This window comes from Sitodiplosis mosellana, unplaced genomic scaffold, assembly GCF_009176505.1.
Source record: "Sitodiplosis mosellana isolate CC-2019 unplaced genomic scaffold, AAFC_SMos_1.0 Smas_scaffold_6162, whole genome shotgun sequence".
Classification (NCBI taxonomy): Eukaryota; Metazoa; Arthropoda; class Insecta; order Diptera; family Cecidomyiidae; genus Sitodiplosis; species Sitodiplosis mosellana.
The window spans coordinates 2,701,833-2,723,261 of NW_022601403.1; the positions used below are offsets into that span (position 1 = coordinate 2,701,833).

General features: G+C 35.8%; 1 protein-coding gene across 7 annotated transcripts; it reads right to left on the bottom strand.

The window, feature by feature from the left end:
- Positions 1 to 116: 116 nt before the first annotated feature.
- On the bottom strand, positions 117 to 21,336 carry LOC129574379 (TGF-beta receptor type-1). 7 transcript variants are annotated; one of them, XM_055456357.1, is made up of 11 exons: positions 20,661 to 21,336; positions 15,937 to 16,495; positions 15,185 to 15,418; positions 14,565 to 14,682; positions 11,199 to 11,350; positions 2,791 to 3,027; positions 2,393 to 2,626; positions 2,116 to 2,283; positions 1,655 to 1,827; positions 1,204 to 1,386; positions 117 to 590 (listed from the first exon to the last, which is right to left on the bottom strand). In XM_055456357.1, the coding sequence occupies exons 2-11, from the start codon at positions 16,094 to 16,096 to the stop codon at positions 396 to 398; spliced, it is 1,854 nt and encodes a 617-aa protein (XP_055312332.1). In that variant the 5' UTR covers positions 16,097 to 16,495; positions 20,661 to 21,336; the 3' UTR covers positions 117 to 395. The 7 variants fall into 7 exon arrangements, with proteins under 7 accessions (XP_055312332.1, XP_055312331.1, XP_055312327.1 ...); XM_055456356.1 differs by having other exon boundaries at positions 2,791 to 3,030; positions 20,661 to 21,133; XM_055456352.1 differs by lacking the exon at positions 20,661 to 21,336 and having other exon boundaries at positions 2,791 to 3,030; positions 15,937 to 17,440.
- Positions 21,337 to 21,429: the final 93 nt, after the last annotated feature.

A 21,429-nucleotide genomic window follows, 5' to 3' on the forward strand; every position in this document is an offset into this window, starting at 1 on the left:
CATAATCATTTTCAATAATTCGACATCGACTTTTAGGCGATCACATTGATTGTGTGCTTGTGTGTGGTTTGCCTTTTGTGTTATACCTTATGTATTTACTGTTACTAAATAGCTTGTTTCTTTTTTTGTTTTGTTTTTTTTTTTACTTATTTCTTTAATTCGAATGTAATATCAATATCTCATAAAATTTAGATACAAATAAAATGGAGAGAAATTAATGACAGTTTCATCTATTTGTTCTTATGGTTTTAGTTTTTGTCTTAAAAATGCTAATTTATGATCAATTCTTATATACAAAACACTCAATGAAATAAGTTTGTTTTTATCAAATTTTAAAAAAAAAATTCCATAAAATCTAAAGATCCTGAAGCGAAGCTAATAGACTAACGCCCTTTTTAAGTGCAGTTGATTTTATTTTTTTCGTCATAATTTTTCGGGTATGCAAGAGACTTTTTGATTCGCAATGCCGTCAGCCGAGCAGCTGGATTGTGATACCAACATTCACGCATCACCTTCGCTATGATTGACAGCTCGTCCGATACATGCCATCGATTTGGTATACTCGGCCTCAGTTTGTCCACGCATACCACCTGCGGGAATTGAAGAGAAAGGGAATTTAATTTTGGTTGTGAAATAAATAATAAACAACAAATACAATAGCTCTACATTTCTTGTTGTGCTTAAAATTACTGTGTGTTAAATGATGAAATAAAGAAAGAAACATTTCAAAATATTGGTTTAAATTTTTTTTCTTCAATGAATTTTAGTTCTTCTTTGAAATTTTACTTCAAATCCCTTAATACCGAAATAATGAAGGAAAACCATTCAATTTGTTTCAGAAGTTCTGGATCAGAACAATTTTTTTCAAACAGAATATTTATTATCAGGTTTCAACACTGAAATTTGAAAGAATTAGAAAGACTAACGTTCATTTTGAGTTGAATCGTAGTTTGCTTCCTAATTTCGAATTACGATTGAATTGAAAGGGAAAATGTGAAATTTCTTGAAATTAAAACAAAGATTCTTCAAACAAAGTACGATCCATGCTATTTTTTCGAAAGTAATTTCTGTGAAATTCAACAGAAATTTTAAAAAATTCGACCCTATCTTTATCTTGTGGTGAAGTAAAAATTGCTGAGGGCACAGAAAATATGAAATTTCCTTTAAAAAAAAATTGTAAAATGAAATTTGCGATGATTTTACCTTGCGCATTTCTTCGATCGTTGGATCTGGTTGCACCATATCATAGTATGGTAATTGATATTCATCATAGACACCGCCGAAATTGCATCGTCGCGCTATCTCCCACAAAATCAAGCCGAACGCATACACATCGGCCCGTTTAAACGAATCGAAGTGATTCATATTCATTGACTCGTCCAGCACCTGTGAAGATGAATCATAATTTTCAGATTTTTATATGGGAATATTCATTATACTGAATTTTAAAATGTTCAAAAGCATTTTAATGGAATTTTCCGAAAAGTTTTGGAGGAAATTTAAAAAATAGTCGAATATTTCAATTCAAGTTAAATGTGAGGTGATAAAAAAATGACAACGTCAAAGGAAAAATAGGAAAAAAGAGGCCAGAGGGAAAAAGGAGAAGAAAAAAAAACGGGAGAAACGCCAGAAGATGGCCAGTAAAAAAACAAACCTCTGGTGACATGTAGCGTTTGGTGCCGACGCGATGATTTGATGGTATATCCACGGTGTCGGTTTTAATGTCATGCCGAACAGCCAATCCCAAATCACCGATAGCACAAGTCAAATTCGATTTCACCAAAATATTCTTTGACTTCAAATCGCGATGCGCAATCGCCGGTTTGCCTGAAATAAAAGAGAAAAAATTATAATATTGAAGCTTGAGCTGATATAGAGACGTCGTTATAAGACGGAATTGAAGATTTGAATTTTCTTTCAAAAATTGAACAAAAATTAACATTGAATAGGCAGATATGAAAATTTTATCCATTTTTTGCAAATACAAATGAACAATAAAAATGTGGAATTCAATTCATTTTGTATTTTGATTAAAATTAATTCAATGTGTATTGAAAAAAATTATTTGCGTTGATCAAAATAAAAAAAAAGCAAAAAGTGAATGGTAAAATGTACCTCGAGTGCCAACGATGTCCATGTGCAAGTGTGCCAAACCCGTTGCAATCGATAGTGCCATGGCCAGCATGACTTTTGTGTCGACCGTTCTCATTGTGAGGAAATCAAATAGCGAACCATTCTCATGGAAATCGGTGACCAGCCACAATTGTGTCCATGTTCCGTTATCTAAACGACGACAAAGAATGAAAATTAATTTTCTCCGCAAAAGAGTCAATTGAAGGGGAAAATATTTATATTGAGATTGATCGTTCAATAAGAGAAAGTTCATAGATACCTTTGTTATCAGCTGCAATGAATCCGAGAATGTTTTCGTGTCGCAACATGACTGTTTGATAGATTTCGGCTTCGCGGAACCATGAGCACTCTTCACGACTAGAGAAAATTTTGACGGCAACAAATTCGCCGCGCCAACTACCACGCCACACCTCACCGAATCGACCCTTGCCAATCACTTCGATCAGCTGAATTTGACGGGCAATCGATCGCTGCACCAACAACGGAAGACCAGCTGCAAATACAAATCATTAGTACACATGTCCCAACTATCGATCAATTTGGAACCATCTTCTAATCATCTCCTTTCATTATTCGCTGAAGACATTCATTAATCAACGAATAATAGAAGAAAAATGCGGGTCTAAAACAAAAAAAAAATTTGCTGCTGCAACAAACCTGATCCAGAGCCGGACGTTGTCATTTCGATAATGTCTTGGATGGTGTTACCATTGAGAATTGGATCACAAACCGAGTCTTCGGATGGTAGGAATGGACGCATGCCAGAACGGAGGACGCCGCGCTTGCGACGCTGCATGTACCAATAGCTCGATAGAGTGACCAAACAAAATAGCAATGTTGCCCCAAATATCATGAAGATCAATTCCCAGGTCGTTAGCTCCGAATAGAAACTACCTACTGAAAGCATTCAAATACGGTTTTAATGTGGGAAATTTATGGTTTTTATCGAATCGCAACAGCAATTCATTTGGAAATTTGGCATTTGAAAAATGGAATTAATGTTATGCTTGAATTTATGTGACCGATTCTTGTTCCAGTGGTAACATACAACACGTGACCATCGTGACTTTGTTGAATGATTTTTTTTTTCCTCCAAATTCAAATTTTTCATGCTTTCTATTTAAAATTTTCTACTTTTTCTCTTTTTGGAATCAATTTTAGGTTGTTTGTAGTTTTTTTCTAAATTTTTCTTTAGTTCATTTTCTTGTTTGCTTCACAAAATTCGAAATTCTTGTTATTTTTAGTGAACAAAAAATGATTTTCAAATGAAAGAAATTACTTCCTTCCAAAAAGTTCCATTCACTTCCAAAAAGTTGCCAAAACCCGTCTTTTCGGTTGTTTTTAGCATCAAACATCAAGAAATAATATGTAGCGGAATGCTCTTTTCCCTCGATAAGATAAACTCGCGGAAGTGATGTTTGGATAAAAAAAAAGAACAAGTACTCGTAACGAACATGTTGCAGTTTGTAAACATATTTATATGTTCACGTGTACGAGATTAGTGATTGCGAGATTATCACGATGGTTACAAATATATAAAAAAAACAAATAAATAAAATTTTAATTTGGATGAAAATCATTTGCAACAAAGTACGAACAATGTTTGCTTTTGGTGATTTTTCATACAAATTACCCTTGTGCAACAAATATTGACTTCTAGTTGGATGCATGCTCGTTATTACGGAGAGGTGTTATATTTTTTTTATCTATTTTTTTTGGGTTATTTTGATTGGATTTTTTGAACGTACTGTGGATTAAAATTCTATTCAATTTCAACAATCCTTGAACAAATAGATGGATCTTGGAACCAATTTGATCAAGTTGGCGGGTTTAGTCAGCCAAATATATTAACTTTAACTGTCTAGTGACTGAAATTTCAATTAAAGTACGTACAAAGTATAATCAAAATGCCCCAAATGAGTTGACTGTTGCAATCATTATTAGTCACTCATAGATTTGTTTGCAAAAAAAAAATGATCAAGTTATCAAAGTCAGAAAATGTGCACAAGAGTAATTTAAATTTTTTTAAGATTTTTCACTGTTTTCCTCTTGGATTGGCTTTACAAAAATTTTGCTCAATTTGAGAATTTTCTTCTTCTAAATATGTAATTTTAATCAATTCTGAATATTCATATTTGAAACGTTTTACTCCTTTCTCTAACTCTTCTAATCAGAAAACGTTAGTTCTTCTTAAATAATGAAAAAAAGTTTTAATTTATTTCACCATTCAATCAATTGAGCGACGAATTTCCTTTTTTCCTGTTATTTTTTTTCCAAAGTTTCCTGCCAAAGTCGGTCTTTAAAACAAAGTCAGTGTTTACTTTACTTCAATTCAAAATCTGGTTCACGTGTGTCATTTTACCACTAGAAATGTATTTTGATATAATTTTTGTTTACTATGTTTAGTAAGAACAACACACACAATTAGACAACACAATACTACTTACAAAAAGCAACTAAAATTCATGTTTAAATCGAATGATAAAAATTGCATTAAAAAAATGGAGACAGCACAAAATATTTTAGTGTATAAAAAATATAAATAAAAAATTCCATGCAAGCTAAGGCATAACAATGGTATCTGCTCTTGAAAAATGATGCACATTACACGAACAAAATATTAAAAAAAGCTAAAATTGAAAAAAGTACACCCAAAATGCACACGCTGAAAATACACAAACGAACAACTGAATAAACAGAAAATACCGAAAGGTGGAGTTGGATTGGTATAAATAAGTCATGAAAAATGTGGAATAAAAACCGAAAATTGACTGCGAACTGGGAATCATGTAATTTGATGTAGTTTGGCATCCAAATATTGGCTAATAGCATCCAACCAAAACGGAAGAAAAAACAATGGGAATAGCATGCTTATACATCTAAATCCATATCAAGTATATAAATATAAAAATATTCAAGTGAATCCATTGCTTAAAATAACCTACTAACAATGAAAAATAAACGGATTGATTTTGTTGCCATTTGTTATCATGCCACCGACAAAGAGCTAAAACGGAACGGTATACGAAAAAAAAAACAGTTGAAAAAACCCTGGATGACTGCACATATAGACATTTGTCAAAACACGAAGTAAAAAAACAACGAACAAATAATCATGTGAAAATGAGTGAATTCGGACGAGCGAACACCGAAAAAAAAATTGGAACACGCATCCAATTGAAAAGTCATCGTATTCGCAAAGTGGATGATTTGACATTGATGTGATTTGATTTGATTTTAGGCGTGAAATTCATTTCGTACGAGTGCATTGATTAAGGCGACGACGACGACGACGATGACGACGGCGACGTGTAAACGAATCGTGCGTCGTGCAATTGGTTGATTCTCCAAATCGTTGCTTGAAGTCAACTTGCTTCTATCTGCTGCTTCTTATTTTCATCCTTCGGTTGTTTAAGTCAATTTGGATCAGATCAGTGAAGACAAAAGACACTTATTTAACATGAGCGATAAGATAAGGATGATGTTATACAAATAATAATAAATAATGACAGATTGGGACGAATGAGAGAGAGCGAGAGAGAGAAAGACGAACATTAAGACACACACAAATGGAAACATGTACAAGGAACCCCCCTCCCCCCCAAAATGGAAACAGCCGTTATCATGTTTTGGCATTTTGTTTTTATGAAATGGATTTGTTTGCTGTTGTTGTTCCGAGAGATGAGAGAGAGCGTATGAAGGGAAAAAAAACAAGTTATTGAACTGACAAGGGAGATGCAATGTATTTTGATTTCATGGGGCCGATTGCTATAAACAAAATACAGATACAGATATGCTCTAACCCACAGATATAGACACACAAATGAAACTGATCGAATGGAACACATTGTCGTCAACGAGAACGGAACGATGAAAAATGAGCGTTTTTGTGAGTCACAAGAGAAAGAGTTGTTTTTTTTCTCAATTCAGCGACACACATCAACTCTAAAATGTCTAACGACATTTAATGCTTTCTTTTCTACCCGCCAAATTGCGAAATACACACTGGTGAAAATGGATGAAAGACACGTTCGATGCATGCAAATTTAAACAACGGACAAACTGCGAATCGTTTTTTTTGTGTATGGAAATGAACAAGACTGCACGACTAAAGAGGTGAGATGAACACTGGTTTGCTATGCAACAACAATCTCTGTTTTGAATGATGAGCATAGGGGACAGGAAGGTGGTTGAGATGGGCAAATGAATTTGTAGATCTCACCTCGTTTTGGCAAATCAAATCGCAAAAACTTGTTACAATTATCACTTCGACAGCATTTTACCTCAAAATAAGGATCAACACTCTTCTCTTCGCAAAATAACGGCTTTGACGCTGGAAATAGCTTTTCTTCATCCAAACATCTGATCGCGATCCCATTTTTGATCATCGATATGCATCGGTTTGAGTTTTGAATCGATCGGTTGTCGTTATTTTTATTGGATTTAAATTCACACGAATTTTACGGACAGGGATGAATTGCAGTTGATTGCGAAGCGTAGGTTGTAATGCGTGTTTACATTTTTTTTTTGGTTTTGTGTGTTTGTTTATTTATGTATGCATAAGTGCAAGTGCAGAATTAGCGTAAACATTTTGTTATCCACGAGCGAATTAGGGTGGGTTGTGCAATCAGGATTTTGTTTAATATAAAAAAAAAGAACAGAAAAAGCAAAAAAAAAACTGGTTAGATTGATTTAATTGCTGATTTTGATGCAGCTTTAACAACAATTTCAAATGGGTTTGTTTTGGTCCAAAGAGTTTTGCGATCACATTTCGATCGATGCAGAGAAAATCGGTTAAACACAACACTTTTTGGTGTGAAAATGCGACATGAGAAATTTAATGGAATTTTGCCGGAGAATTGATTTTTGTTTCAGGTGGGATGTTCTCATCCCAGTGATGAGGAATGAAGATGGGACTCAATGAGAAATGAACACCGATGATATGAATTGGAACGAAATGCAACGGTTGATGAACGAATAGAGAGAGAGAGAGTGAGAGAGAGAGTGAGATAGAGAGTGAGCGAGAGAGAGAGAAATCAGAGAATTCATTAGGTTCGCGGCAGTTTTTGTACTCTTCGACGACATTTGACCTGGGTTTTTTGGTCGATTTTTGGCCAATTCGGCCTTTTTCAGCTTTGTTTCGGACGTTTTGTATTCTTTCTGGGCTTTTTCACTAATTTTTGGCTTTTTTTTACTTTTCTTTGGTCTTTTCCAGGCTTTTTCTTGACCTTTTTCAGTATTTTCTTCACATTTAACAATATTTTTTTTTGTTTTTCAGCCTCTTTAGGCTTCTTTCGGTATTTTCATCTTTTTCCGGTTTTTTTTTCGTTTTTACAGCGTTCTTCAAATTATCTCCGGCATTTTTCCAACACATTTTCCCTTTGCCTATTCTACAAAATACGAATCGAAAGTCCACCTTCAATCGCCCGATCACAAATTTGTTGAAATGATCACAAAAAATGTCTTCGGAAGCAAATGCCGGTCATCGGGATCATGGATTAAATGGCATTCATTTCCGTAGATTATGCGTTTGTTCGCATCGCTTCGATTTTGGTTGTAAACAAGCGGAGGCAAGCGGAATGAATAATGCGTTGCTTTTATCATTCACGTTCGCTTGATTTGAAACGTTGACTGCAAACGGGCTGTTGCGCGCTGCTGCTTGTGATTACGTAGTTTGTGGTGAGAGCGGGCATGTCAATAATACGATAAACTCGGTCTTTACGACCGAATAGAGGCGATACGGAACCAGCGGCAGCGTGTATGTAATAACAAGTGGACAGCATGTCATGCCGGCAATGATGAGGCAAGAAAAATTATGCGTTCTACACAAATAATTCGCAAAAATGTGATAAACGGTGGACGAAGAAAAAATCGCTGATATTTTGCTGTGATGTTAGGGGGTCCACTTTGATGTAAGGAAAGTAGCGAGCTGGTGCTTTAGCACATATCAACAATCGATTGCACGAAGAAAAAGAAGAAAAAGAAGATTCGAAAAAAAAAAAATCAGAAATAAATGAAGAGTGAACGAAAAAAGAGACCCATCGATTTGCATGTGGTTCAAAAATAGACATCAAACAGTTAATTGGTGTTCATTGATTGACATTTGTAGCCTTGGTGATTGAATGTGGGCAAGTCATTTTATGACAGAAGAAAGAAAAATGGAACAGTTGTTCGAAAATTGTCCGCAGCAAACCGATTCAAAGGCATTGCTTTGCGGTCCGACACAACCGATAACAAATCCATCAACGAGTACGATTTGTTGTTGTTGTTGTTTTCAATTCCAAAATTAGAATTTAAATAAATGTTTGACGCTTGAGATTTGAAGCCATTGTGTGCACACATTTCGGACGTAAATAGATTATTGAGATCAGTGCACGTATCAGCTTTTTGTATGTGCGTCTATGCAACATCAGCAACATCAGCAGCTGTCAAGTTTTGAGGGGTTTGCTTCGGGAAAAAAAACGACACAGCAACTTTTACTACCGAAAAGGTTAATCAAAAGATAAGATTAGAGCAATCGAATATGACGCACTATCGGCAAACAAACAACAACATACGATGTTTATTCGATGTGCCCCGTTTCAAGAAGAACTGTGAACAGAAAAGTGGATTGCACATATACGTTGCTTCCTTCACTATGTACTCGTCCTCTCTATTCAACTGTTGTTTCTATGTTTTTCACTGCTTCCTTCGCTCTTTTAATCATCGCAATTATTTTTTAAGCCACAGAATTTGTTTACAGCAAATTGGCTGGCGCTCTCGTGCCTCTAGTTTTTTTTTCTGTTGATTCAGACACATTTTTTTTTCGTCTTTCTGTCACATTTATCGCAGTGTAGTCAAATGATATCGTCATATTTCGATTCTTACTGCTGACTTTTTCGACGATTCATTATTTATGAGCTGTGCGCGATTTGTTGGTCAATTCTCTTGTCTCTATCTCATTTTACAATCGAATCATTCTAGTGAATTTCCTTTGATTTGCGCTGTTTTCTCGCTGCATTCGTTGTACATTCAGTCGAGTTTCGCTGCTCCTGCTCCTGCATTCGGAAATCATGATCGAATGAAGGAACGCGGGAGGGTGGGCGTAAGAGAGTCTCATTGAGACAGAGAGTGAGAGACTCACTAAGAGTGAGATAGAGGGTGAGAGAGTAACTATGAGACAAAAGGAGAGTGAGAAATACTCACGGAGAGAGAAAATGGGAGAGATTGAGAGAGGGAGAAAATGAATGAGAACGAGAGTCTCATTGAGAGAACGAGAGAGAGAGAGAGAGAGAGAGAGATCGAGCGACTGATGTAAATGACTGTCGAACAAGAGAGAAACAGCACTGTGTGTCGATTTCGAAATAAATAGATTTCGAAATGCTTCGATTTCGAAATGAATGCAAATTTCATCAAACAAATGATAACGCTCGAATGCATTTGCATATGTGTGACATTTCGTTCCTTCATTTTTGCACGTTTTTTTTTTGCTGACGTTCATAAAAATCACTCGAAACGCATTGTTTTCGTACACAGCCGGAGAACGAACAGACAAGCAATCGGCACAAGACGAAATTGTGAGTTTTTCCCTTGAACTCGAAACCGAAAAAACAAATCCAAATTATAATGAGATTTTGAATGGAATTCATGCTGTTGTTAGCACTATTTTATCAGTGTTGATTGTGCGGGAATGGCATGTTTTGCATGACCAAGAGCAAAAAAAAAATGGAGAAACCAACTATTTGCTTGATATACATTTTTCGGTTTGTTTGCCATAAAAGTGAGTAAACAAACGGCAAATTGAATTCAAAACAAATTGGTTTGTCGTTGTATTTAGCGAGGGGCGCCATTCTCGGCGAATAAACTACCATTGATATTGCCAACGATGAAAAATCCATACGTCAAATTGACGCCTCGGAAACATAAACACATGGGTGTATTTAAAAGATTATTCCAAAAAAAGAGCAGCGATCAAAAAAAAAAACAACAATACCGACGTCATCATTTCGCAACGTCGTATCAAGTGCCTTGAAATTCATTTTCGACACACACACGTGAGTGTATGAGAACAACGCTGTTTTTTTTTCTTTCGCACTCGTTTCGTTTCTCGTTTCATTTGTTATCGGTTGATTTGTAACGCAAGAAGATCCGATCGCGTTTCATATGATAGTGACATGACTCCTTGGAACTGTTGACAAAACGATGGGAGAAATAGAACGGTTCCTAAAGCCGAAACCAAATGAAATCTTTTGGGAATACGGGGAAAATATTAGAATTTAAAACAAAAAGCGTGAATTCTGGGGAAATGTCAACATTTTTTGATGTTTCACCTTTCAAACAGTTTTCAAATGTTTCAACGTCTCCAAAAAAAAAAATGCTTGAGCTCATCAAATCTCTCCTAATTCTTCAAACTCTCGCAGATTGCAGTACGTTGAGAATTTTGAGACCTAAAATGCCGTGGAAAAACTCTAAAACTAAAAAAGAAGAAGCAAGAACGATAGCTAAACAGTGCCAAAAATAGGGAAAAAAAGGAAATTTCAGCGAAATATTCAGAAACACGGGCTCAAAATCAAGTCAAAATAACAAAAATTATAGTCAGGCAACGAGATGGACTAAGTTACAAACATTGAAGAAACAAATTTTTCGAACAAACAGTAAAGCATAGCAGAAGGGCTACTAGTATGTTTAGATTTTAGTTACGAAAATTAGTTTTTAAAAAAAGGCAACAAAGAAAAAGAAGATGCACACACACATACGAGAAAAGAATCAAAGTGGCTAATTACTATAGAAGAGCAGAGCTTAGGCTAAAGACAGTTTGTGCTAGTTCTTTCGCTATTTAGTTGCTTAAATTGTGCTTATTTACGCTATGATCGATATTATCTTCTTTTTTCTCGATCATTTCACCTATTTTGCTTCACTTTTACTTTCACTGACTACATTATACTACTCTCTGTGCGTGTGTCTCTTGAAATAATCGGTGTGTGTGTGTGTGTGTGTGTGTTTACATTATGAACATATATATAAAAATTAAGTGGTGGCAGTTGCCAGTGTTTGGATCAATAACAAAACAGAAAATGCAAAAATACCTCCTGGACGATTTCTTTCCAATGTGAGCGTTTTATCATTATTGCAAAAATCAGTGGAACAGCATTTCACATTGTACGTATCTCGTTTCTCCTTGTTCACCTCACATTCCAATGGACGCCGGCCCGGCAGATAGTACGTCTTATTCAAACAGCTGTGCAATGTGGTATTAAGGAGGGTTTTGCATTGGTTTTTGGTTTTCGATTTGATTTTTGGTTGGTTTTAGTAACATTTTTTTTTTTGAATCTCAAAGGTTGAATCTCAAGCTAAATCGTGTTATTTCATTGAGTTTTTCAACGTGTTTTTTTTTGCTAAAGAAAAATAGTTCCTACTTCGATTACTACCTAGTATCTGCTATCTAAGCACCTCGAGTTTTCGATCATTTCTTCATTCTGCTAATCCTTCAGAGGTTTTATGACTTTTTTCTCTAATACGGAACGGAATTTATTCATCACGTACTCATTCGATCCAATTCGAGCCATGCATGGCTCCATGGATCAACTTGAACCATGGATCAAGTCGGGACCATGAGTTAAACTTGGTATGTACCAACAGGGTTTACAGTTAGATTTTTAACTTTTTCAAATGATTTTTTCACGTTTTTTTTTTCTCGATTGGACTGGAGTCTTTTCTTCCTTCTTAACGGTTTCAAGTCAAAAAATAAAATTCAATCTATCAAATTCAATGGGAAATTCACTCTTTTGGGCGATTAATTGGGATGAATAAAACTAGAAAATCAATCACGATTCAATTTGAACAACAAACAGAATTCTGAAAACGAAATGATTTTGATGCGAGCCGAATTAATCGAAAAGATTGAGTTATTTTATCAGAACGAAAGTAAAAAAATGGAAAGCAAAAACAAAATTAACATCGAATAAAAAAAAAACAAACGAAATCAAACGAAAATTAACAATGAAAACAAATAATTGAAAATGAAAATGGAAAATCAAAGAAAAACTGATGCAGTTATTGAAAATCAAAATAAGAAGATAAAAAACTTAAACAAAATGAAAAACAAAATCACTCGTTTATTAGTTATTGGGAAAATCATCTAAATGTTATTCACGATGAAGTATTTTGTTTAGCGTCATTCGAAATCGGTTGAGTCGAGCTGTAGTCGAAATGTTTTTGTCCGTATTCATTCTGGTGATAAGGACTCATTTTACGCACGCGGCAAATCGGCCGAGAATATCAGCGCCGATTGAAAATCGATTCATCCAAAAATATCGTTAATTTAACTCACAAGCGATTAGTGCGGCAACACAATTTGTAATCAAAATCCAATATCGACAATTGACATGGAAAGAAACATTAGAGTTAATTGCTGTGTTATTTTTTTGTTGGTTTTGAATGAACCGGGTTGGCGGTTGGGGAAAAAGTTATGTAGCGGCTCGGGAAATAAGAGCCAAAATAAAGCGGGCAAGAAATACACACACAAACAATTGGGGAAAATGGTCAATATCCCACCTTGTATGTATTCAGTGACTGGTGTGTTGCGATAGTCGAGAATGATCGGTTTTAAATGCATGTTACAGTAGCTGTAATTGCAACAGGCATGCCCACCAATTTCGGATGTTGGACGCGCTGTTGGCCCTTTGCGATCGCTGTTGCACCAAATCGGACGATCCGGTGGAAAAAATTGCTTTTTATCTAGGCAACTGCGGGTTGGGGTGGATTTTTGTATTTATTTTATTTTTGGGTGTTTTTCCGATGGATCAATTTTCATGATTTATATTTTGGTTCAATTCACAAAATTTGCACGGTTTTATTGGTTTGAAATGAGATATTTTTCATTGCAATGCCTCTTTAAGCCTAATTTTCAGTTGGTTTCCTTGCGAACAAATTGATTTTTAAAAAAATGTCATTTTGCATTGATTTTTAGGTGGTATTCCTCAAGGTGATTCCTTTAGGTGGTAAAAAATATTTGGTATTCTCCACAATTTTTTCCGCATGACCGGGTTAGGTACCAAAAAATCAATGCAAAAGGGCATTTTCATTTATTTTCCGTATGGCGAACTGTAAACTAGGCTTTTGATGAAAAAAAAATTCCAACGAAATTCGCCGGCTTGGATGTTTCACAAAAACACTTTCGTTTTAATTGACATTTTTCTGGCGAAAACGATGAACTTTTTTAATCGAAGAATTTTTTTCGACTGGTGACAATTTTGAAGCGAAATACTGTTTAAATTTAAGAATTATCGATGATTTTCTTGGGATAACGATATTCTTCTATTCCAAAGCTCTTTAAATCGACAGATTTTTTGGATCGAAGATAATTTTCAACCGACATTTTCTTTCTTTTTTTTCCTTTTTTCAAGAAATTTATCTATTTTTCCGTTTTGTTCGCAAAATTCAACGAAATTTGAATGAGAAATTATAGAAAATGTAAAAAATTGTTCGAGACTTGTTTATTAAACCGAAGAATAGTTTAATAAACTAGATTAAGTCTATGTTGAAACACGGCAACATAATTTTGTTATTTTAATTTAAAAAAAAGGAAAAAAAATCAATTTGTGCCAAAATGAAGCGCCAAAATAAAGAACTAAATGATGAATGGTTTTTGATTAATTGTGTTGCATGTTTCCGCGTGAGCTCAATGTGTGTTTTTTGCGGTTGGCGAATGCGAATGCACTCATTTCGTTTTCAGAACATAAAAGCGCGTTGGTATCTCGAGAATGAGAAACTTTCTCATACTTGACATTCAATCTCTTGAAGATCACGGTGTGTTCATATCAAGAGTGCGGAATAAAATTATCGGAGTCGTCATCAAAGTCCCGATATTTTCGGCGAATAATTTTCTCGATTTTATTTTCATTGTTTATTAATCGAAGATTACGTGATCCCAAAACTGATTTCATTTCCTTTGTTCAAAATAAAATGTTTCTAGTCTCGATTTCTTGTTTCTTCATTGAAATGATTTGCTTTGTATATGCGATACACACGCCACTGAGAAAAATGGACGGTTTAATGAGTGTCTGATGTGTTTGTGTGAAGCATAAATTTGTTTTGACAGCTCAAATCAAATATGAACATTATTATTATTTGGACAAGCGAGCGAGCGAGAGAGAAAAAATAACACATCTGCTGTTTTGTACCCTGTTATGAACTGATTTTATGAGTTTGATAAGGTTGTGTAAACGGAAATTTCCTACAGCATTTTCACTGCTTCGAGATTTTCGATGCGGACTGATGAAAGAGAAGTAAAACACAAAATTTTGGTGCGCGCAGACTTTTCGATCGCTGATGATTTCAATCGAAACAATTTTTGAAGACAGAAAAAAACGACACAACACCGGGGGACGGCTATGGAAAAGTGTTGTGTGTGTGTGTGTGTGAATGTGATGTGATTATTCAGATGATGTTACCTGTACGAATAAGTAAGCTTCCATCGATCATTTTTACGCGCTTCCACCGATGTAAAACAAAGGCCATCCGTTTCGCATGTATTCTGCGGGCAGTCATTACAGTGACACCTCAATTGTCCTGCTCGTGTTGAGTTGGGCGGTGAAATGAAATTGAACGAGAAAGAAAACAATGATGATTAGTAAACAAAAATGGATAAAAGGCAGCAGAAGTGAAAGTTTACCACTAAGACTGTGGTGTCCTTGCATGGGAAAAATTAGAAACTCTTTTTTCCTTACCGGAAAAAAAGGAAAAACCACACGAAAAATCTTCTTTTCGTTAGAAAATCGGCTTTTCACAAGAAATAAATCAACTTTCTGGAAAATAATTCTTCAAAAGAAAAATTCTTCTTTGTTTTCGATCGAAAATAAAGTCATTCAAAGAGATTTCTCCATTTTTCCCCAAAAACTTCCTTTCATTAGAAAAGACTTTCTTCCTTTTTGCCATGAAGAAACATGAAACGACGAACAGGCTTAGCCCATTGCAGAAATACAGGGAGACTTAGCCCATTGAATTGTAAGAAGATTTAGCCTTGAATAAGCAGGAAGACTTGACCTCGTTCACTAATAAGAATTTTACTTACTTTTTGGTTCGGCTGGTGCAACAATGGGTTGTGAGTGAGCTCCTGAGTTGATGATCGTCTTATCATCAGAATGATAGCCGTAAGCATGGCTATCGTTCATATTACTTAAATTATTATTTACAATACTAATTGTATCATTTTTACTGCTGCTATTGCTGCTTTCCAAATGTTTTATCGTGAAATCGTTCAGCTTTTCGCCATCGATTTCACGTGAATGTCGATGAATGGTGGACGCTATTGGAAGATAAACAAAATGTGTTCAAGTTAAATGTGAATTTTCGTTCAAAAAAAATCAATCATTTTCTGGTATTTTTTCATTTTGAACATAAATTTCGAGCCGAAAAAGATTAAAAAGAGATAAATTTTCCACAGAGAAAATCAATGTCTCTTGAAAATATGAAGAAAAAACTGAATTAAATGAAAAAAAACTGATCAATAGAGGGAGCATTTTTAAGTCGTCCAAAATTAGTTTTACAATTGAAAATAATTTTTCTAACTGGAAAATCGTTTTTGGACCTATAAATTCATTTTCGAAGCAAGAAAAGGCCAAAAACAATCATTTTGGAACTTTTTGATCAAAAAATTGACTTTCAAACTTGAAAATTGACCGGTTTTTTTCACAAATTTTTGAATAAATGTAAAAAAACGGCTTTTTCCTAAAATTAAGAAGAAAATTATAAGGAAGAAATAATAAAAAAAGAATTTTTGGCTCTGCTCGAACATATGACGTTATTTCAACTATAAAAGCTTACCGTTGCCCAAAGTTGATATCGAAAGTGTGATCAATGCAATGAAAAGTGCGTTGTGCGCACTGCCGTTTCGCCTTGTATTTCGATGATGAGCCATTGTAATGTGTTGAATTTGTTGTATTCCCTTAAAATTGGTTAAATCAGATGGCCTCGTCATTGGCATATGAGTGACCAAAATCCGAAAAAATAATAAAATCACGTCACACTCTGCAACGCGATGAAAATCACTTTGTCGAGTTTTCCTAATCGCGCACTGTTGCAGCCGAGTTAACGGTTAACCGTTATTGTTGTTACCAATCAAAATGAGTTCGCAGACTAAACATAGTCAGCATCGATGCAAGTGTTTATTTTGTTCTCCTTTTGATTTGATTTTCTTAATTAAATGTCTAAAGCACTGCACATAAATTGTGTCAAAACAAGAGTAACGAATTGAAAATTGTCTGTGGTTTTTCTTTCTGTCTCTTCGTTCACCGTATCCTTTGTCGACTCGAAGTGTTTTGCCGTCTTTTCTTGTCACTTTTTTTTCTCTTCACTTAAATCAGTTCCTTGCTTGTCACTCGATCTATGTACGTAATAACATTTTTATTGACTCGTTGTTTTTTTCTTGCTGTACAGAACCGTTAGAGCGGCTCAGTGATGAGACAGTACAACACTTTGAATGAATGGGCGAGCAACAAAAAAAAACAACAATTGAGAACAGAAAAGAATCGCAACGATTAATTTTAGCTCAATGTATATCTGTTGTTGGCGATGTACTAGCGGCATATGAACCACCCTTACACACAATCTATTTCACTCTGTGTGCCCGTTCACGTTGCTCTTCTTCGTCTTGATTTCGGTAAATTCGAATCACTGTTTGCAGTCGGTCAATTTCAGTGTATGCGTGTGTGTGAGTGTGCGATGAGTTTTGATTGCAGTTGCTGTTGCTGTTTGTCTTCTCTTCTCTTCTTTTTTTTTTCTTGCTACATTTGAATGACGGAACAAAATCAAATCAGAATTTACTGCTAGTGCGTTGCGCCTCCTTGTTGTCGTGTACTCACAATTATTATCACTAGATAAAAGTATACATACAATGCGCGCGGCGCGCGATTATCACACAATCTCGGGCGTTAGATAAATTGGTTTCGATGATTTTTGCTTGTGTCGGTTGTGCACGGTTGTCACGTCGGTGTCTGTGTGTTTGTGCTCGCGCTTCAATCGCTTGTTGATTTTGTTTATTGATTTAAATATATAATGCTGAGTTGTCCCGTTTACACCCTCATTTCCGTCTCGCACTCTCTTTCTCCACCTCACACTCTTTCTCAAACTCTAACACTCTTTCTCTCCTGCTCTATCGTTTTTTCTCTTACTCTCGTTCTCTCTTTCGTTCTTTTTCTTCTCACTCTTTCCGTTTATGCAACGGAAGAATTCATTCAATTTTCCAACTTGAAATGGGATTTATCGGTTATTGGTCGGAGTGTGCCTTTAAATCAGTCTGCTTGGGCATTTCAATTTAAAAAAAAAAAAACTCAGCGACAAAATATCAGTTTGCGATTTGTTATTCCCGCCGATGTAACGATTGAATATGAAATGAGCGATTTCGCTTGCGCGCAAGATTCGAAAGAAGGAACGACGAAAAAAAAACCCAGCGACGATCAAATTGAAAGTCAATTGTTTTGTTTGACGTTGCACGTGTGTTTGGTATGGTCGTTGTCGTCGTCGTCGTCGTCGTCGTTGTTTTTTTGTCACATCACAAATGTGTTGCTCTGCATATTTAATTGGTTCAGATCTTGCACACGCACATTTCAATCGAATCGATTATCGTTGCCACTCTTCTTTTTCCACACTTGGTCGTTCCAGTGACTGAATTTCCTCCGGCAAATCAATCAGCACGTTGTCGCGCTATTTGTTGATTGCAACGTTTTCAATTACAATATTTACAGTTGTTTACTTTTTTTTCTCTTTCCGGGGTTTCGCGAAAAACCCAGAAAAAAAACAATTTCATTTCACTATCTGTGCGGCGTATCTAAAGGCCGATTCGAAAAATTCGTCTATCTTATCAAATGTTCATCAGATGTTGTTTTGATTGTTGAATCGTCGTCGTCGTCGTCGTCGTCGTGGTTGGTGGCAGCCAGCTGTGGTTCAATTAGTCGAACGTTTCTTTCTGATTCGTCGATCGACAAACGATAATATTTATTGAGTTGAGCGCGAGTGACTAACATTCACAGCCGTGTGGACAGAAAATATGCGTTTGGCTAAATTATTGAAATTGGAGCCGCAATGCATATATATATACACCAAGCACTGCATACACACTCACAGATAGATAGTCCGTGTGCTAAATTGTTGTGATTGAATTCGTGCTGCTCGAATACTTTCGAATTGTGTACACTTTCTATTGGCACACTCAATATACACATTCGCATCGGATAATGAAGCCAGCACCTCTAGCTCGTTGTGGTCGTTGCTGTTGCTGTTGTTGACAGGGACACATTTATTAGACCCATGTATATTAATACCAATTTTCGATTTATTATTGTTATTCGGTTTTATTTTCTTCTCTCTCTCTCTCTTTCTCTCTCTTTCCCTCTCTTTCTTTACTTTTGGTCGCCGTTGGTTTTCGCGTACAGAATTTCGTCGGCAAATAAACCGAAAAAAACACACAATCAGCCACACACTCACACACACTCGTCTTTATTCTTTCTTTCTCACTCACTTTATGAAAAGAAGCAACAAAAAAATCGTATAATGAATGCAAGCAATGGGCAAGAAGAAGGAACACAGCGCACAAAAAAAAATCACTACAACAACAATAACACGGTTAATGTGTGCTGTATTCGAGATCAAGTCGTGTGTATGCACGCTTTTTTCTGCTTCTTCGAACAATATTCTTCGGTTACTTGATTGCTTCGCACATTTGATTTGCTGTAATGTGTTGTCTATGATACCACCTAGACTAGATGTATGCTGTGTGTAGTGTTGCTGCTGCTGCTGCTTTTTTTATTTGCGCTCTTTCCGCCGCCGTCTTTCCTAATATTAGCTGCAAAGTGCGCGCGAGCTGCCTTCGTTTTTAAACAACAATTTCTCTCTTTTTTTCCCGTTGTCGTCGTCGTCGTCGTTGTTTTTGTTGTGTGTCTTTTGTCTTCGACTCTCACTCTCCGTCTTTTTTATTGCCTTATATTTTTGTGTGTTTTCGGTGTTCCTTGTCGGGGCTTCCTTTTCATTTCTGTATTACATTATAGCATTGCTTGATTTATTGAATATGTTTACGGATTTGGTGTATTTATACCGACACTCTTGCTCTTTCGCTCACTTTATTTCTCTCTTATTCCCTTTTTCTCTTTTTCACAATCCTATTTACTTAATTCACTCGAAATTCTCGGTTTCTGTTGAATGTTTGTCGTTTTCGGCGTCTTTCTCTCCTGTTCGCTGCGATTGTTTTTTTTTTCTTTTTGCTTCGTTTCAAAAATATTCAACTTGCACATTTAAACACACATGAAACACAAATTTCTATGTCTATCTTTCATTCACTCTTCCTTTATTGGATCATGTGTATGCTTCCTCTTCTTCACTATTTTATGGTGGTGTTGTTGTTGCCACACTATCACACACTATTCCAATGTTGTTGTTTGAATCATTTGCAGATTATATTTACTAGATTTGTGTCTCTCTTTCTCTCTCTCTCTCTCTCTCTCTCTCTCTCTCTCTCTCTCTCTCTCTTTCTCTCTCTATTTGGGTTGATATTCCGATGCTGTTGTTCGAGTAATCAAACCAGAAATAGCTGCCTCAAATATATGTATTTTTTTGGTCGATGATTGTTAATGTTGTCGCTGTTGTTGTTGCTACTACGTATGATGACGATAGTTTTGTGCGCTGCTGCGATTTTAATGCGCTAATGTGCTTGCACGTCGCGTCACAATCAAAACCAACAAATTAGAGCACAATGCACAAAAATTCAAACGCAATTTTTTGCTCACGCCACAATTCACACCGTCTAATCGGTCACTTGATAGCGATTTGTTTTTTCGTCTTGGTCGATATATGGTCTTGAGCTATGATAAGAATTTTATTTCGCGAATTCAGAGCCCTAAAACCTTAATTCACTTCTTTCAAACACTAGTGTTTACAAAGGCAGCACCTAGTCGAGAGTAGCGGCGGTTAAATCGCAGTTTATGGCTATATGTATTCACTTCTTCACTTCTTCTAAACTAATACTTCTATTGGATGTGTGGATACAGAGTTCGACTGCTTCTGAAAGACCAGCTTCTTTATTCATCACCGAGATTGTAATTTCCCGAATGACATTAGTTAGGTTAACAAAAATCCCAACACAAAAATGGACCAAAACACAAAATCACGTGAGCACGGTACTCATTCCTCTGCGTTGTGTTTTTTTGTTTTTTGTGAGTCTATTTTGTGGGGATAGTTTTTACGTCAAGCCGTATCAGCGTACCCGAAAAGCAAAGCGCACCTTCAAAACACTGTATGGGGAAAACGTTCCGATTTGACAATTGACTTGACTCAACGCAAAACGCAATTGTTTAGTTTGATTCTTCAATCGGTTTTGGAAAATTCAACACGAAAATTCTGAATGATTTGGTATCGCACACAAATGTCCATCAAAACGAGAAGAAAATTTCGAAATAGATTTTCTTGTATATTCACTTTGTACGGCAATCATCAGCATCCATTCGATGCGATTGCACGGAACAAAACGAAAGAAGAGAAAATATTGTTGTGTACACTACATATTTCACTAATAATTCCAATTAGATGTGCGTTTCAGTCGCTTATTTGCTATTTATTTCATTCTCATTCTCTCTTCGGCTTCACCGTTTCTGTCTCTTTTTACACCACAAAAATATTGAACACAAATTTTAACTTTTTTTCTATTTGATTGTGATGTGTCGTCGTCGTTGTCCAACCAAAAAAAGAAATCCTTTTTATTCTGCTCGTCAAATGCTAATTTCGATGGACGCGTCCGGTGTCTTTGTGTTGTATTTTGTTTGTGGCCGAAAAAATGAAAATTGAAAATAAAGAAAAACACACGGGCAGATTTTGAAAATGCACCAAAAACAGCACAAGCACTCGATTCATGTACAAATACTCATTTAATGAGAAACGTCGCCATTAAGGGTTTTTCTCGTTGTGTTTTTTTTTCTTCTTTTCTTTCTTTTCTTCGTATTTTTTTTTCTCTGCTGCTATTGCTCTGCCTTCTTCTTTTTCGTTTCGTTTCACTACTCTTGTGTGTTGATTCGATTTTTCGGTATTGTGTGTTGTATGTGTATGTGGTGTTTGTATTTAGTCGGTGTGTCTCTCTTTCGGTTTGCACATATATTCTTCATTGACTAGTACGAAAATGTACCGAAATGTAATGCACAACACATACGGACGAGACGGCTGCTGCCATTCACATACATGCACTGCTCAATACTTAACGTAGTTAGTGTTGTGCGATTAGAATTCAGAGGAAACAAACCGATGCCATTCACATTTGCAGCATGATAAATCTGAAAA